This window comes from Fundulus heteroclitus, chromosome 10, assembly GCF_011125445.2.
Source record: "Fundulus heteroclitus isolate FHET01 chromosome 10, MU-UCD_Fhet_4.1, whole genome shotgun sequence".
In the NCBI taxonomy this organism is placed as follows: domain Eukaryota; kingdom Metazoa; phylum Chordata; class Actinopteri; order Cyprinodontiformes; family Fundulidae; genus Fundulus; species Fundulus heteroclitus.
In genome coordinates, this window is record NC_046370.1 from 5,111,231 (window position 1) to 5,130,221 (window position 18,991).

The 18,991-nt window shown below is 37.8% G+C and overlaps 1 protein-coding gene across 2 annotated transcripts in view; it reads right to left on the reverse strand.

The window, feature by feature from the left end:
• Positions 1-4,882: 4,882 nt before the first annotated feature.
• Positions 4,883-18,991, reverse strand: part of LOC118564337 (attractin-like protein 1) — a 62,593-nt gene continuing 48,484 nt past the window's right edge. For both annotated transcript variants that reach the window (XM_036141822.1, XM_036141821.1), the window contains exons 21-24: positions 9,254-9,306; positions 8,042-8,136; positions 7,713-7,791; positions 4,883-5,079 (exon numbers count right to left, since the gene is read on the reverse strand). In XM_036141822.1, the coding sequence (XP_035997715.1) occupies positions 4,898-5,079; positions 7,713-7,791; positions 8,042-8,136; positions 9,254-9,306 (409 nt within the window). In that variant the 3' untranslated portion in view covers positions 4,883-4,897. The remainder of the gene's footprint in view (positions 5,080-7,712; positions 7,792-8,041; positions 8,137-9,253; positions 9,307-18,991) is intronic.

The window sequence follows — 18,991 nt, forward strand, 5'->3', positions numbered from 1 at the left end:
GTTTACAACCACATATTAGAAATTAAAATTTCTAATTTATTTTCTCAATACTGTTGAACTTGTGAAATGAAGGAATTGGTGTTTAAAAAACAACTATCTCACAAACATTTTTATCAATTTCTTGTACAACTGACAATTTATTTACTGTGGTGATGCACAGAGCCCTCATTAGAACAATTAGAAAAAAGTTGTTTCTGTTCAAAAAGCAGACAGCAGCAGCAATAAATACAAGCCGGGCCCCTTGCACAGAAACGAGCATCTTTTTAGTGAAAATAGATAAACTAAAGCTTTAGGATAAAAGTCATTTAATGTTATAGATTTTCATCAAATCACCTTGAGAAATTCACCCACAGACAAAAAAAAAAACAACACACTACAAATAAAATGACCAGATTAGACTTCAAAAAGATTCTTGAAAAATGCACAGCACATTTAAAACAGAAATATTAGAAACATTACATTGCAAAGCTATTCAGCCCTTGAACTATGTCACGTTGTGTCATGTTCCAGCCCATATTTCAACGTATCTGACTGCGATGCTGTGTGATCAACCGCCACAAAAGTGTACATAAACCTGAAGTGAAAGAAAATATGCAGTTGTAAAAAAATGTCACTATTGAAAGTGGTGTACATTTGTTTATCTGACCCCATTTAGTCTAATACGTTTAATAAATTCCAGAGATTCGTCCCAGCCTTGCAGCCTTCAGCATCTACTACAACCTGCTCAAAACAGCGAGCTGCTCAGAGATGATGGAATAAGCATGGATCTAAAAACAGAGCAACGATATTAAAAAAGAGGAAAAAAAACTCCACCCTTGGGACTCTGGTAGGGGGTTCAACTCCCAGCAGACCACCTGCTAATGTTTCCGATCAAAGCCTAAACACATGTTAGGATTCCCTAGTGAAATATCTGGCATAAATCCAAAGATGCAAAAATGTGAAAATTGTGTTCACCGACCCTCTCTAACTCATCTGGCTGACCCGGGCTTTTATTGCTAAGAAGAACGGCTTCTGTCTCTAGATACGCAAAGCTGGCAGGGAGCAGAAGGGATGGTACAAAGGTTCAGGGTTTTTAATTCGTAAAAAAAAAAAAAATTTTTTAAAAGAGTCATGATATTTCTATGTCATAGTTATGTGCTACTTTGATTTGGTCTGTTGCATAAAACTCAATAAAACTTTGAAGTTTCAAGAGGATTTAACGCATCTGCAACGTGGATTAAATCAACGAACCTGTGCAATCACAATGGGAAGACAAGCTGAAAGGAGCATACAAAACATTCCTATCTTTACAGATTGTTATGAAGACATGTGTTTAAAATAATGTGGGGAAAAGTAGAGCAGTCAAATAAATTTTAAAGTATCGAAAAATTCATCTCAGATTTTACCAAAAAACAAAAGGCTGATCAGGTAGTGGTGCATGATCCACACGACCTAAGCACCTGTAAAAGGCATTCAGGGAATTTTAGAGAGAAACAAATATTTTTATTTGTAAAGCTTGGCGATTAGCAGGATTATGGCAGGAATTTCCTTCCAGTTGCTTTTTATTTATTTGTGAGCATTTACAGAATAAGACTAGAAGCGTTAAAGGAAAACAGACTAGTTTGGATTGTTTTAACACCTACAGATGACAACATAATAAAAGTGCTACATAATATATGCTGATAAGAATCTAAATTTATATGAAACAAGTCATTTTAAAGAAAAGGACGCCGCCTATTGATGATGTGATGTAATTGTTGCCTAAAAGGCAACATGGCCAGTGAATAATGAGTCAGGAATATGGTTCATCTTCATTAAAGGACAGATTACAGACAGCCCTGGCAGCTAAATCATATATTATAGGCCACATCGTGTGACAAGTCCTTATCTGCTACAGCTGCTGTGCAGCCATTCTGCCCTGAACGAAAGCATTTAGAACCACAAAAACAATGTCATCTGCAGCTGTATTGAGCCTCTGATTGGAACAAGTAGTCCTGGGTAATGGAGCGCGATTTCTGCTTTTAGGAGCGGACCATTTGCGTCACAATTGTTGCTCTGAATGGCGATTTTAAAAGTGGACGGTACGAAATGACTAAAAGGAAAATAGAGGTTACCACTAGTTGTTTAACAGGAACCAATAATGCATTACTCATTTATAGTTTCTATAATAATAGCCACTGAGAAGCATACATGGTGAAGGAGCATGGTGCTTATTTTGTTAAGAATCTTTATTGTGCTAAACTCCTGACAACTCCATTACCCTCCTAAACTTTGGCCACCTTGACTTCACTCCACATTATTAACAGAAAATGAGAACCGGTGATCTGAAATGCGATGGTCACTGCAACGGCTAACCTGAAAAGTACAAATGATTGGCTGGCTTTTAAATAAGTGGGACGTTTCTGTTTGGTGCTTAGAAACTTGCCTCTCACTTGATATGAACTCAAAGCACTATATGTAGTGGTTAATTTAATTTCCATTGGCTCATCTCAGCTAGCCGACTGTACGGTTAAAATCAGTCCCTTTTTCTGAGAACTAGGCTAATATTGTGTGAAGCGAACGTACCGGTACCGGCATACCGTTTCAGGGTAAAATTTCACATTTAAAGACTCAGACTTTCACAAAGCCCGCTTTTTTCAAGAAAGTTTTTAAAATAAAGCTGCAAAAAAATGTTGGAATAGATTCACAGCAGATCCCAAAAAACCACCAGAAAAGACGAGAGGAGGATAGAAAGAGAAATATATATCGAGGAGAAGGATATGAAATTTTAGCGAGTGGAACATTGAATGAAGTGTGAAAAACAATAATTTTTCCACCTTTTCTTTTTTTAAATAAAATCGCTTATTTGACGTGCTTTAACCTGACTTGAAAACAAAGACGACCCACTCTCAGTTTTTCCTCGTCTCAACAAGCTCTCCACTCTCAGCCCAGCTCGCATCGGCCCAACCAGGAAAGAAGCCTTATCCTGTATAGAAGCTATTTGCTTTTATGGCGTGGGCTCACTCCATAATAAGTAAGTGACTGTCGGCCAGGAAATTTAATAGAAAACTATTACTGGGCCACCTCCACAGATGGACCATCCCCTAAGATGTTATTAACTCAAGGTGGTCCACTCATCCTCCATGCGATGTGCTGCGACAGGATATAAAAATCAATATGTGGGAGAGGGCTAATTAACAAAAAGGCTACTGTGTGCTATTATTAGTAATCACTGATCCTATCTAGAACTATCAGATTTCTGAGTAAAAGCCTTCCTATCTTGCCAAAACGAACACAGTTTGGTAATAGTAGAAGGGTTTCTTCAGAGCTGGGCAATAAGTTTGACTTTTTTTTTTTTTTTTTTTTTTATAATCCGCTGTGCATGGGTTAGACAAATTTCATCATTATATATCCATGAAATAATTTGTTGCTTTCTGTATTTGTCTACCAACATGAATTAATTTAGCAAATCATTTTTAATTTTATTTAGCAAATCATTTTTCATTTTATAAACAAGTAAAACACAAAGATGGAGAGGAAAAAGATAAATTGATTGATCATTCATAAGATATCGGGTGGTGTTCCTAATTAGCTTGCCTGTTTTAGGTCTCACAACATTCCTACAGAATTAATTCTATATTATTTATGTTTTGAAATATGCTTTAAGATTATCTTGATGTATTTGTTAGAATCTTTTTATGGTTCCTTTTTTTTATTCCTTTATTGGTTTAAAGACTGTGCGACTTTGCTAAAAATCTAAATTGTGATTTGTTTCAACCATAATTGCGAATTAATTTTGACTTTTCTCTGTATTAACCACAAGCAACAAAAAAGGCTGTAGATAAAGTCGTTTGTAAACAAGACCTATTTAAAACATGAAATTTAACATTTTTTTTCATTAATCAGAATATTCTTATTCAAGAGAACATAAAGTGCAAAGAGCAAACAAGTCCATGTATTAAACAGTTTGACTGGTACTTAATGTTGTAGTGAGATTCCTGAAAGTTTCTGGTAAAAAAAAAATGCAATGATTATATAAACTCTAAAACAAATATTAAAAGTAGATTATCTCATACCTGCAACTCTCTTCCATTCCATGTGGAGCAAACCCAATTTAAACATATTACAGACACCTAAAGGAGACGTGTCTTATCCATTGTTACATTGCCAAATATACAGACCTCTGAAATTGGTAAATTGTGTTTTTTATAAAGTTGCGATTATAATGCAAATGCGATTAATTGTCCAGCCCTAGTTTCAAATCATTATTTTAGTTTCATGGGGAGCCAGGGGTCACACAATGCACTAAATGCAAATTACAAACCTGAAACTCATCCATCATTACCTATAGTTAAGGTTGAAATAATTATATAAAAATAATTCCCTCAATTTCTTTACTTGTATTCTCTTTAAAAATGCTTTTTGCTTACTTTTATCTCAATGAGCACCAATGCATCAATTCCTTAAATCCTGAAATCATTAATTTGTTTCCATCCTTCACACTTCTTTGCAATCCGGCTGCAAATAGCTGACTCCAACTTTACTTGATAATTAGATGCTAGCCCTATCTATTATGATCCTTTTGCAGCTCACATCATGTAATGTTGGAGCACTTCCCGAAATATATGAAGTTGATTTTATTTTTTAGTCCACTAGTTTAATTAGACTTCTTTTTCTCCTTACATGTATGCAGACGTTTTGAGTGTTTCTTGGTGTTTGCAAACCTGACAGAACCACCCTTGAATAAACCTCTTTCTAAGTGGACCTTTAAAGCCCTGCCTAAATGGATGGCATTCAGAATCATCCCTTTATATTTGTCTACAAGGCTTTCACTGAAGGGTTTTTGCAACCTCGAGACAGTTAATTAAACGGCATTTTTCCAGTGTTAATTCTTAACCGGTCCCAAAATTCAATCCTCTGACGAGCATTCGGGCAAAAATCATGTCTCAGATGTTGTTCCTACCTGGATCTTGATGGGCCATGAGAAGTTACTGACGTACACATAGAACGTGATGTTAGGGTTGCTCCTGAAGGTGAACTTTTCACAGGAGAAACTGTCCTTGTACTCCTTGATGTTTGTTTTGGACACGATGGGCACCTCCTCTCCAGAGATGGTTCCAGCTGTTGAAACAAAAGTGTTTGTTTTCACTACAGAGCCATTTAGCTTTTAATAAAAATAAATATATAAAAAGCTTACACATTGAGATGGAGGTGCTTTGGCTGCAACATATTATTATAAATGCATTAACATGTTTATTTGTCCATTTCAAACAACAGGAGAGCACTCATGCGCAATTATCATTATTTCTTAACTGCATTCAACTTTGTTGCTGTTAACAAAAAACAGTATTACACATGGCAATTATATTTTACACTTAAGTGGATACGGATGTGGGTAAAAAGCTCAGCTTGAACAAGTGACAAACGTCCCTTTCCTGAACTCAGGACCCCACAGCTTTATGCCCATGTGAAACCCAAAATTTCCCATTTAAATGTCCGCAGATTGCAGAAATGCTACCAAAATAAAGCCATGATTCATAAATGCCTCTGTTTCTATTGTTTGTATGTGAATGATATTTTTGCGCGATGACTATTAGAATGCCCATCTTAACATTAAAAGTAAGTTTTCAAGAACTGGGGTTAAAAATAACCCGTTCAGCATTCGTCTTTATGTTCCGAATCATTTCTTTTTCTTCTTCGTGTCAGTGCTTTCTCGGCATTGATATTCCAACCCACAGCTCTGAAACAAAAGCAGCAAAAATGACAGCTTGAGTGTCGCTACGTGAGCATGTTTATCTTAATTGAAATCACCCCCCACCCCTTCTTCCCTCCCCACCTAAAGGCGCCTCTTGCTCTCGTCAATTGTGAAGAGGCTTTCTATTCCTTTTGAGACAAAACATCTGTGCCAAAGAAAAGGCGGGGGGGGGGGGGGACCCCAATTCAAATATTAATGGCGGCGTGCTGAAAAAAGTTAAGGTTGGCGAGGAGAACAGTTTGGGGTTAATGTGTTTTAGTGGCCAGAAAATGTCAGTGTTGGGGGAACGCAGAGAGGGCGCCAGACGACTTGGGAGGAAGAAAGGGAGAGTGGGAGATAAACGGCGGTACCGGACGACTGCAATGTCCTTGGGTGTCTTTCCTCAGACGACCTACAGCATCCAGTCAACGGATGTTAAGCTTGGGTTAAATACTGTATTATAAATTTGCTGTCACGTGAAAACCAACATAAATATATACAATAAAAATTCAAAAACTCTAAAATTATTAAACAACACGCTTGGAACAGACGACTTAAAAAAAGGCAAATAGGACATTTTAGAGACCGAACACCTAGAAATCTTCCAAGCATCAAACAAACAAAATCAGAAGTGGGCTTTTCATCCTTTGTCAAGGCAGAAAAGTCATTTTAAAAAGCCCTTTTCTGAAACAGAGTGTTTGGAACCGTCTATTTCTAAAATGGATTTGCACTTTCATTTGTGCAGCGATGACATGCCGTCTGGAACCTCGAAGTCCCACCGTCTGTGGATGCAAACACAAAACGGACTGTTTCCTGGACAAAAAAAAAAAAAAACCCAACAGCCTTTCTAACAGAATATGTCAGAAAGGTCTGTGGCCACTGGTTGGGAACACAGAAAAGATCGTGTGTGGGAGGGCATTATGAAAGTAAGCAGGTAAAAAGGAAGAATTTGTTTTTGCTCACCAAAAACAGTCTCTTTTGGAAACACTTTATGCCCCATGACGATGAAAGAATCAGAACTAAGGAACACAGTCTATGCCACTGATATGACAGACAGCTCTAGCAGTGAGTCAGCAGCCAGACCATTAAGGTGACTTTGACTGATGTTTGCGAGAATAAAGTTTCTTAGGTTAGAAAAACTCCCTGTGGGTTGGTTTTTTTTTTTTACTTTTTATGTGTATTCTGTCCAGACATATGACTTAAATGCTTGCAGATGTCTCAGGATTGCTTTATTAAATTGAAATCAAAAAACGCTCTGTTGACAAGTCTTCCTACATCCTAACAATCAATAGCAGAAGAAGCAACTTGTTCTTTTCTCAGTGTCTGAGCCAAATGAATGACAGTTTATCAGTGTTTCATTTTTCAGCCTTAGCCAGAATTTACTTTTTCCCCCCCAATAACAAAAAAAATATTCTTGTAAGAAAATTGTAGGGGGACTTGAAGAGTTTCCAGCAGTGGAGTTAAACCCTTTTAAGTATAACAAAAAACAAAAAACAGACTAATTATGTGTGAAGGTGTTATATCTTCAGATGCTTTGACTGACTGTGGCCATGTTGCGCACAACTTCTGCACAGCTTGCCATTATAAAATAAAAACACTATTCTGTTGGCATAGCTGTTACGAGAAACACTTTTGGAATTTTTGTTGGAGTTTTATGTTTTTTAATAAAGATTGAATCGCAATTAAAAGAAAAAGTTGTACAAATAATATATTACAAAGACATAATTTCATTCAGTGTCATTGCTTTAAAGTGAAAATGGGGTAATATCCTGACTCAATCAAAACTAAAGGCATCTAATCAGCACTTCTGTGTGAGTAGAAACTTGGATATTGTTCCAATAAAATGCAGCACAATATTTGTTAGGTAAACCATTTCTTGCAAGCAGAATATTGGCAAAAAGAATAATCTGTCAGCCTTGTTTAAGAGGAATGGTGACTGAATTCAAGCTCATTTGACTGGAATTAAAGTGCCATTTAATTTTAATTTGCACGGAAAAACATCATTCAAGCACAAAAGTACCTGTTGAACCCACGGACCACGTGATGTTGAGATTAAAGTTGTTTGATGCATTGATGGACATGTCCAAGTTTTTGTTTGCCTAAGAATGAAAAGCACAAATCCAAGTCATTACCAGGACGATGATATATGTGACAACATAAAAGGAGAAAATGAGAGAAGTCATTATGCAAATATCATAAGATATAATGCTGCATAAAACTCCAAGTTCTACATTATAACATTTAAAACTTAACAACCAATCAATGATTAGTTTTCATAAAAGATATTTGAAGTTGAGCATTTCACTTGAGAACAACTAGAAGTTTGAGATCTGCTCTTAAAGATGTTACCTGCTCAGGTGAGGCCATGAAGTTAATAGCGGTGTAATGATTATCATCCTCCTGGATGAGGCTGAATGTGAACTGGTAGTCAATCAGGAGGTTATCTATTGGAAAGAAGGAAGAGAGGAAAAAGACCGTTGAACATAAGCTAAGTGTTTAAGTGTTAACAGAATGTATTAACCAAGGAAATGTGTTTAGTACAAGTAGAATTACAATCAGCATGATATACTGATTTTGAATCATCCACAAATTTATCCAGACTTACTGTGTATTTAACTGAGACAATGTACAAGCTACTGACCAGTGTGTTGCATGGCTTTGTCTCAATGACCAAGACATTAGACCTAATTTTCAGTTGCCCCATTAAGCACAAAAGTATTCCTCTGTATCATTTTGGTCAAGTTTGCAGGACATGAAGCAGAAGGAGGTTTTCTGTTTCGCAGGCACAAGGTGGGTTTAGCTTGGGGAGATGACAGCAAGCTCAAAATGATCAATAAGAGAAAGAGCTCACTAACAAACCCGGAGACAAAGCTGACCAGTGTCACCCTGAGCATGCTCTGTTACATCTGTGCTCAATGGCCTTTTTTGACTGTAGGGAGTGTCGTGTTTACAAAGCAGCGAAACAAAGCTCAAAGAAGCTCCAGTGGTGTCCAGAGGTTAAAACAGGCTTCGGGGTTTTGGTTTCCTGTCTCCTCCTCATCCAGCCCTTTGTCAGGCTATGACATTTCAAAAAGGAACAAAGCCTTGGCAAAGGCTCCGAGGTCAGCAGCGGCGTGCTAAAAGACGAATAACAAATCACAAAGTACTGCCGCCGCACTGTGAAGGGCGCCCCGTCAGGCAAATGAACACAGGGAGCGGCATGAACAGACATGTGCATTTTGCACCTTTTTAGCGATTCCTTCAACTTGAAAGCTGCGCTATCGTTTCAACAACTTTCTAAATGAATAGGTGCGCGATTGAGTGAGTAGACAAGTGGAGAATTTTGACTCCTCCGTCTCCTTGATTAGCTCAATCACTCACTCCCTGTGATGCACTTGACATTTTCACGACAAGTCATTCTGTCATCGAGCAAGCGCCCCTGGTGCCAAAGTGCTAAGATGCGCCATCTGCCCTGAGCGGAAGAGTGCTAGCAGAGAAGTGGGAAGAGAAAGGCAAAGAGAGAATAGCCCGTAAAACGTGTGTGTGTGTGTGTGTGTAGCAGTCCAGTGGAGAATTACTCACAGTAACAGGTTCCTCTGAGTGGATTGCCAAGGTAACGGTTTTCTGAGTCACATCTGCAGCAAAGAAAACAGGAAGGAGAGGAGCAGATAAAGATTAGCGCTAACAGATTGAAAGCAAAAACAACGCCTCGCGTCAGGTGTAGTGTATGCCAAGTGCCAGCGCATTAGCTCCTTCTGTTGGCACCTCATCAAGCCTCTTAACTTCTGACATAAAGGAAACAATCTGACACTTTATAGAAGTCAAACAGACTTCTGTAAACTTTCGTTAAACCAAAACCGTGACATTAAACAGTTTAGTTCTACATGATTACAGAAGAAAGAACGTGGCACTGAAAATAAAGCAGATTTTTATACAAGGTCTCACATAAGGTATAAAATCTGAAAGACAAAAACCAGAAAAGGTTTTAATTGAGTTTTAGAAGAAAAAAAAAAGTTGAAACCAGATGTTTACACTGTATAAAAAATGCCTGGTCTTTTCTCCTCTCACCGTCTTAAATCAAAATAAACCGTTACCGGTTTTGTCAAAATAAAGGGGATTTTAGAGCATATTTTGATTACTTTCTTTAAATTCCGTGGTTTTCACAAAATAAGACGAGTATGCCTTTAAACAATTTGGGAAAGTTCAGGTGTTTATGTCATGGCTTTCTAACCTTCTGACAGGTCAGTTTACAACAACGGAGTTAAATGGGGACACAACTGGGGATGTAGTACAAGGGCGACGCCTCAAACACGCAGCTGCTTCGTATGAGCATGAGAACATCAAAAGAAATCAGAAGAGACGTCTGGAAGTGAATTTGAGCTCTCCAAAAGTATGGATCATTCTTGGACAAAGTTGAAGATACCACAATTTTTTGTTCAAAATATTATGCACAATTATAAATACAACAGGTATGTCCACCCATCATGCCTTTTAGGACGGGGACGGGCAAGCCTGTCGCGATGAGCATGAATCAATTAGTTGCATGAAGAATGAAAATGATGATTTCCATTTGATGCTTGTTTGTTTTCTTTGTGTCTTTTTACTAAAGAGACAGGATGATAAAAGATTTCACTCTATCGGTCTCGACTCACCCCACCCGTTTGTTTCCTTAGTGGGGAGGACCGAACACTTGCGGCAGGTACTTATGTATGTCAGAGTGTAGCACAAGAGCCCCGTGAAGAGTAGCAAGCCAGGCAAACGCTAGTTGAGATTTGGAAAAACAGAGATGGAATTGGTTTCAAAGCTGAACTTGTCAGCTGCAGGATAGAAGGACTTTGGATTCAAACCAAATGACAGTGAATGGCTTAACCTGTGTGAGCCAGTATGTTGCATTTATTGTAAAACAGTATCAATTAAGCACCGCAATACAACAAACAAGCACCTGCACCTAAAACATAATCATCCAATGCAGTTTTCCCAGCGGGAGGAAAAAAGAAAAAAAAAATTTCACGACAGTCCGCAATCACTGCAGTGTTTAATTTTAACGTTTTATGAATGAGAACAAAACGCTGCGCGCAACAATGGGCATTACGGTAGCTGATCGCACTGCTTACAGAGTAGTTGAAGGAGAGGCAAGTGCTCCATTACCCACTCACACCACAACAGCCATGCGGGGCAATATATTAGTTGAAAATGGTCTCCAAATGACAATATTATCATTTATCAAAATAATTTCAGGGACAATTTATCGTCTGGGAAAATATGTTACTGTGGCAGAGCCAGGGAAAGGTTCTGTGTCCCAGAAGTGAACGTGTCTTGGCACGAAATGTGCGTATCACCCAAGTACAACACCAAAAGACTTTGTGAAGACGTTGGTCAAAACTGGTGACCAACTGGAGTTATTACAGTACGACAAGTATCCACAGTAAAATCAGTGCTTTATGAACATGTGATTAAAAAGGCCATCCAGGGAAGAAGAAACCAGTACACTAAAAGCAACGCAAAATGCCAGATTACAGGTTAGCAATGCATTCAGGGGCAAACTTCTCAGTTTTTTTGGAGACATGTCCTGTGGTCTGATTAAATTAAAATTCAAGTGTTTCACCATAATGACAAGAGCATTATGTGAAAATATCGAAGACATATCTCAAGACATCACTTGGGAAGTTAAACTTTGGATGCAAGAGGGTCTTCCAGATGGACAATGGACCTAATTATACAGCCAATTTAGTTATAAAGTTGCTTAAGGACTAAAAAAAAAAAAGTAAACTTTCAATGAATCCAGTTAATAAGCCCTGATCTCAGCCATTTTAAAAAATGAAGCAACTTACAAACCTGACTCGGCTACACCAGTTCTGTCAAGAAAATTGGTCAAAATACCAGCAAAATATTACTAGAAGCTCATAGAAGAGTAGAGACATTTCATCCAGACAATATGATTTAAATACAATTTTACCAAATACTAAGGAAGATATATAAACTTCCTGATGTGTAAACATGAATTTCCAGTTCAATGTCAGACAGACAGATAGAAAGAAGGGGTATGTTTCCTAAAACGGTGTATGTAAATATCCAGTTATAACTCTAAATAACAAAATGAATGCTTCGTTAAAAGTTTAAAAACGGGGCTAAATAAAGCCCGAGGCACTCTTAGTTTTCCATTAAAAAAAACTTTCATAAGAGCAGCAGGAAGTTGACATTTTCACACTACTCACACCACCTAAAAACTCAAGAAGGTTTCTGAAATCACCCACAGTCTTTTGAAGAGCTGCAGAAGATTAGCGTGGTTTGCTTTGATGTGCTGATAAGCATTGGGTCGGCTTCTCTTCGTTTTGTTAAAAACACACATCAAGGCACACGGAACAGATCAAAATATCATGGAAATGTCTTAAATATAAGGCCTGAACATCTTTCAGAGCAAGGACACATGGCTGCTACTGAAATTTAAACTTGGGGTACTCAAAGCATTGCTTTCTCTTGGGAAAAATAGAGTAGGTCTTATGCTCTATGCTTTATGGAAGGCTTGGAAGTAGAGACAGGACCGATCTGATAAAATATTGTATTTGAACCAGATAATGCACCATTGTCGGATCAACTATAGGCCATGGATGCAGCAACAATGCCAGGCTATGTAGTTCTTTATAACTAAAAGTTTTAAAGCAGTAGTTGGTAGTTTTGTTCAGAAACACTTTTTGTTATACTGGGTAAAATGGTCCTTCCATCAGAAAAATGAGGTTAAAAAAAATGTGATCTCCGCGAGAGCAGCAGGCGTGTAAAAACTTTGACCAATCCCTTCCTTTGAGTCTGAAGGGAAGGGATTTGACAGAGTTTTGGTCCTGCTTTCACCCCTTCTGTCCCTCAAGTTCCGGGGGAATCACATTGGTTGTCCCACACGCCAAACTTTTTCACACGCTCACATAACATCAGTTTGTGTGCTCGTTCCTTGTTAGTTTCCGCTTGCTGGCTATGCGTGCGCACTTCTAGTGTTTAAGTATCCGGTTAGCTAAGCGGTTGGCATTGCGGTTAGCTTGGGTGTTAGCTGTTCATTGCGGCTTCATTGCCCACACCGTATACTTTGAACATGGCTGGAAGACGCAAGTAGCAAGCCGTGTAAAGGTTTATGAGAAGAAGGGAAAGCCTCAGTAGAAACAAATAAGATCAGAGTGGGTTTGGGTTTTTTGTTTTGTTTACACTGAAGAGCAAGCCCTGTGTATACACGGTTATTCAAAAAGGGACTTGGGATACTTCCGTGAAAAAAAATGTGTTGGCTCTACCTTTAAGACACATTAAAATTATAAACTATCCATAGGAAAAACATCAACTGTAAGAAAAACATATGCTTCAAACATATAAGTAGTTGTCAGCTTTGCTAGATAAATGAATTAAAAGTTTAAACATAGAGGCAGAAGCTTGTTTTGGAAGCTCACCGTCACAGGCTGCAGAGTGAGGATTCTGCAGAGCAGCATGTCCTTCTTTGAACATATTTTAGTCGCGATCTTTATTTATTTAGTTTTGTTTATTTAGAGTGGTGAAACGTGTGCCAGATTCTTATAGCAATAACACCTGAAGAAGAGTTTAACCCCTATACCATGAAATAGATGCAATTTAGAAATATTAGTAGCCTGTTAGAAGACTACCATTATTTAGACCCCAGCAAATAATGTTAATTTGGACCAAATGTTCTGAACTAATTGCAAATAAAGCTTGTTTAAAAACTGTTTTTTATGTTGCAATAATAAGCTTGACTTTGTTTACCAAAACAAATAAACTCCTAAACCGATGAGCTGTTTCTGTAGTGATGGGACTGTATGCAGCCATAGTTGTAGCTGTTGCCTTGCAGCAAGAAGGTTCTGGGTTACAAGCCCTACTGGGCATCTTTTTGCATGTTCTCCCCCTACATGGCTCAGTTCTCTCCGAGTACTCCGGCTCCTACAGTCCAAACAGAAGCATCTAAAGTTAATGGGTCTCCCTACACGGTGTAGCGCTGCCTTTGCTCAGAAATTATTAATTGACAATTCACAACAAAAAAGTTAATTAAATTATACCATTACCTGGTAGTCCCACCCAACCAGAAAGCAGAAATTAATTGCAAAGACTATAGTTGAGATTTAGCAGCTATGCAGCCGTCAAGTGAATCGAGGAATGAAAGGATTATTATTACACTATAAGCCTCAATGTTAATCCTTTAAATATACATAAGACCGAAGATATGAGCAAAGAAATTCAACAGTAGAACCATCAGGGGCCCTTTTGTCACCTTTCCTGTAATAAGCTTAAAAACATCAAGACATCAATTCACAAAGCGCTGTGAATTGGAAATAGGCACCGGCTTTTTGTCGATCTCAAGCTGTAACAAAGTTTTACAAAGTTATGGTTTCAACAAAGCTAAAGTCTTCCTTTATGATATTTCTACTGTTCTTAGAGATCCCAGAGAAAGTGTTGTGGTGACCCAAATAACAGAACTAGGTAAGACTCCCCTCCCCCACCTGTTGCTGTACACGGAACTGACTGAAAGAGGGCTGACATACTTTTCCCTCGCTCAGACAGACAAATTCAGCTGTTCGGAAACGTTTCCATTTGCAAAAGAACCTTAACAGTCATGAAGCGGAAACCAGGTTTGTCCATTAAAATGCAAAATTAGCAGCTGTGCATTCTATGTTTTTACTGCTATATATCTAAACAGAAAAATTAGATAAATGTTACACATAATGACCACTAATATTCACTTATATATTCACTCTTATAATATTTCAGCAGCAATGGGGGAAAGTCTGCTAATCTGTTTAGAATAGAAGTAGTTAGTTATTTGCGATGTTTGGGAAGATAAAGTGATGCTTTTGTATTTTTACTGTGAGAATCTAAAACTAGTCTAATAAAAACCAAAGCCTTGAAATTCTTAGTTTTATTTAAAATAATCCTCATTAGTAATCATTTCATCTCACAAGCTCAATTGGTAGTTATACCACTGTTGACTATTTTTTGGACTTAGTTTAGTTTTATTCAAAGCATACAGACACATGCCTCATGGAAAAATAGCCTTCTTGGTATGTATGGACTGTAAATTCACATCAGCATTGGATTGAAACAAAAAAAAATGGATTCAGGCATCTCACCTAGTAAGACAAATAGCTGTTTTAAAGTAAAAGCCTCTGAGGTTTATGACCACGGACTAGAGTCAGCAGTGATAACATGGACAGCCAGGAGCATGGATTGCTACAACCAAAAACCTGTTATTTCGGATGACAACAAAAGGAGAAGCATCCGTATCTTCTCTTTCTAATGGATTTACATTACCCGATTTAGGGAGTAAACATTTGAACTTGTTAAATGGAAGAATTTAAATGAGAATATCTATTATTTTAATACTATTAGGTCCTCAGCAGTGATGCCGTTAGTTCAAACACCTGCAGTGTCAAATTGTGGAATCAGTCAAAACAGGCAAACTTTAAAAAATGAAGCGCTGCCAAGTAAAAATGATTTGTTTATATCCACAGTGGGACGTCAAACCCTTCAGAGAATGTGTGTGCACATTAGTGTGTTTTATCGGGCTCATGGCATTCCAAACCCCTCTAATCAATTCAGGCATATGGTCATGTTCACCGGACTGCATTGCCCTTTAGCTCATTTAAATGCATCTCTCCGCTCTGACTCTCGGTGGTTTATGCCCCGAACTCTCAACAATTCACTACGAAGAACGGTATTTTTTTCCAAAGTATTAACATACATGAGCTGGAAGTGTACAAAGAACGAGAAAGTGGTTCTAAAAATTACCTCCGTCCTCACACTATGTTTCGCAGTTATTTCATGTTTCAGACGACTAATTAAACTTGCTAGAATGTGAAAAATCAGAGGCGGTGTTGAGGAGTCAGAGAGGCCGGTGACGGGCGGGAGGGACGGCGGCAGAGAGAGACGAACGCCACCGAGGAGGAGGAGGAGGTGGCTGTGAAGCGGTGTTACATTGGAAAACGGCTCACTGCGATTCTTAAAATAATTCAGCAACATTTGAGGAAGACTGGGGACAGTTTGTGTCGTTCCTGAGGACACTAAGCCAAACAATCGTGAAGTTTCTGGTCCTTTCACATAAGAAAACCTTCAAGAACATGGGCAGTGTTGGCTATTCTTGCTTGACACAATGAAAAAGGACAAACGAAAAAGGAGAAATGCTGCTAAAGGCTATAGGGCGCTTGAGGAACATCACTGAGTATTTTAACTTCCTGGCATTTATAGGGGGCAAACACCACATACCCATTTGCTCATCAGTATAATTCAGCTCCTCTACTTATTCAGTATCTTAATTTAATCTACACCGGCAAGCATCCATGCACGCATCCAAACTTCAGGCACTCCCCCCTCACTGTATCTTAATTTGATCTACACTCAGCTGGAACCTTTGTCTGTGCACCCTATAAACACAGGCTGCAGCAGGCACAGAAACGTTCGGCACTGCTGCTGCCTGCTGCATGAGAAATTGTTCTGATTAAAGTATCCGTCTTAATGGGCAAAAAGGAAGAAAAACTTTCCCGATGACTGATCGCCGTAATGCAGCATAGACAAAAATAATCATTTTTTTATTTTTTTTTACCCTCAAAATAATTATTATTCTGCACTAATGCACTCTCTGCTTCATTAGTACACCTATTATTTCAAGTCCTAATGGCAATTGTGGCTTTAGTGTAAGCACAGGTGGAAGTTTGCATGTGTGTTCTTTGTGCATTTTCTAGCCTCGTGCTTCGGTCTGCTAATCACTGCCCTGCGCTGCGTTTTCTGGAAGAAGAAATCAATGTGGCACTTTGTCGATTGTGCAAAGTGCCGTATATTCAGTATTACAGTTGAGAAAGCAATGAGGATTCACAGAGGCTCAACTCTCCTGCAGCCCCTCTTCATTACCTTTCATACTTATTTGTCTTACCACTAATAACAATACAGAACATTATAAACCACAAAGCAAAAAATACATATACTGATTTAGCTTTTTGTTCTATCATGCACGTTTAAAGTTTAACCGGATTAAAATAATTTATTTCATGAAAAGGGGCTGGAACCAATACATCCAGCTCATGCAATTAGATATTTGGGTATATTTGGTTCGTGGTGACAAAACAAAATGAGATTTTCTTAGCCAGATTTTGAAGAAAAGTCTGAATCTACTTTATTTGCTTTTTTTTCTAAGGCATGAGACTGAAACCAGGGTTTCACAATATTTTCCCAAAAATGTGTACATAAAAAGATCTAATAGCTTTTATATAAAACAGAAAAGCAACAATTACTCCAATTGGTGTAAAAAATAATTCAACATATTGCTTTTTACAGTTCTAATAAATTTGTTTATATGATGTATTTATTCTTTTTTAGATTAACACGTATGAGTAAATTGATATTACCTTGTAAATTAATCTGCTGACGTTGCTAGCCTGCAGCTGACCGCTTTACATTCATGCTGCTTGTAACTTGCCAACTGTAGTTTCTACCTTAAGGAAGCTGAATGGCAGTGTGCAGCAACCAAAGGTGTGGGGGCAGTTCTATAGAGTCTGGTCACTTTAGCTTTTTTCTCTAAGAAAAAAAAAAGAACTTTAAACCACGAGAGCAGAATGATGCAGATTATCTATTTTAATAAAAACCTTGGTATACCTTGATGCCAGTAACTGGTCCATGCAGTGTTAGAAATCACAAACCATATATTAAAGAGAATTCAATCAGTGTTGACTGTTTCATACCAGGCTTTGCAAGCAGTAATAATCTAAAAAACAGCAGAACAGCCAACTTGCTCTTTTTTTTGCTTCTTCAAAAATAGAGCAATGGTTTCCCAGATCACAAACTGAGCTCTAATCAGTATTCGGTCAGAGTAAAATTATCCACTTCAGGGTTTGACACGTTAAAATAGTAAGACTTTCAACGTCTTTTAAAAACATAAAGTAGCCCTTTAGTTAAGAGTGGTAAAAAAGTTCAAAATCGCATATTTAAATGTGTCTAAAGGGCAAAGAATTTAAACAGTTCCTTTTGTGGTTATAACAAACATAATAAATATCCACAAATCATCCATTGTGCTTTACAGAGTCTGTAAGCACTGTTAAATCATTTTTTTGAGGTTACGGTTTTGTCAGACCACTGTAAGCACTTTTTAACCATGAAGGGGAAGTTAAAGATCAATGGAAACTTCAGTTCATCTGTAACAATCTGTAAATACTGTGAAAGTGCCATTTATAATGTCTTGTTTCTCGCCCTGTCACTGTGAATTTTTCATACCAGATAACCTTAATGCTGCCGCGCAAACAATTAGAGTGCTGTGGGGGCTTCCTTAATGTAAATTTAGACAGGTGCATGTAGCTTCCTGGCACAGGCACCACCTAGAAAATAATTCCAGTGAACCTTTAATAAGAGTTATTATACATAAAAAGTATAAAGGAGAGAGATAAATATGTATGAACAGGCAAAATTGCAAAAACCAGAAATCCAAGAGTTTGTGAGATTTTATTCAAAGCAAGGCGGCGGCGGTCTTTGCACAAAATGACTTGAGGAGAAAACTGTTACGTTTTATGTTAAAAAGCATGAATGCTTGTTCAGCTTTGCCTCCGACCCCATCATAACTCTTACCGCATTATCCTGCTTACAGCTGTAAAAAATAAAATGCAAAGAGAGAGACAGCTTAGAGTAAATGGTCCTCCCACACAGCTGGAATCCACCGCCTCAGCACAAATCACCCTGGATGTGGACTTTCTGGGCGATAATGCAACTGATCCTTTTTACCCCCATCAAATCAACAGCGACTCTGAGAGGAAACGGGGCTGGCTCACAGAGATCTGACATCAGCACTCAAAACCACGTCACGAAAGCCATGAATCACCCGTGCTGAATTAATCATATACAGATGAATCTCATTGTGTAATTTAAACAGGCTGACTGGCAGTCAGACTGTCTTCTGACTCAAAATTAAATCATGCTGCTTCATCATTGATGCAAGTACTGCTTTTTGATAATATTTGATGGACATATAATTGTTTCTTACTTATACATACAGAATGTAACAGCATTTACTTTTATAATACAGACTATTTATGTATTTTCTTGCCCTTGTATTAATCATTCCAACCATTATTATTAGTAGTATCAGAGAAAGTAGTGTAAGAATTATTATTATTACTATTGTAACAAAAAAATAAAGTACAAAAAAAATATTTTTACAAAGGCTTTTTGGCTAAGTGTTTTAATGTGGTTATTCATAAATAAATAAAGGCATTCTTCTGCCAAATCACATATTGTTAAAAGTAAAAAGCTAAATCTGGACATAAGTACCGTAAGTAATATTAAAGTATTACTGGAAGT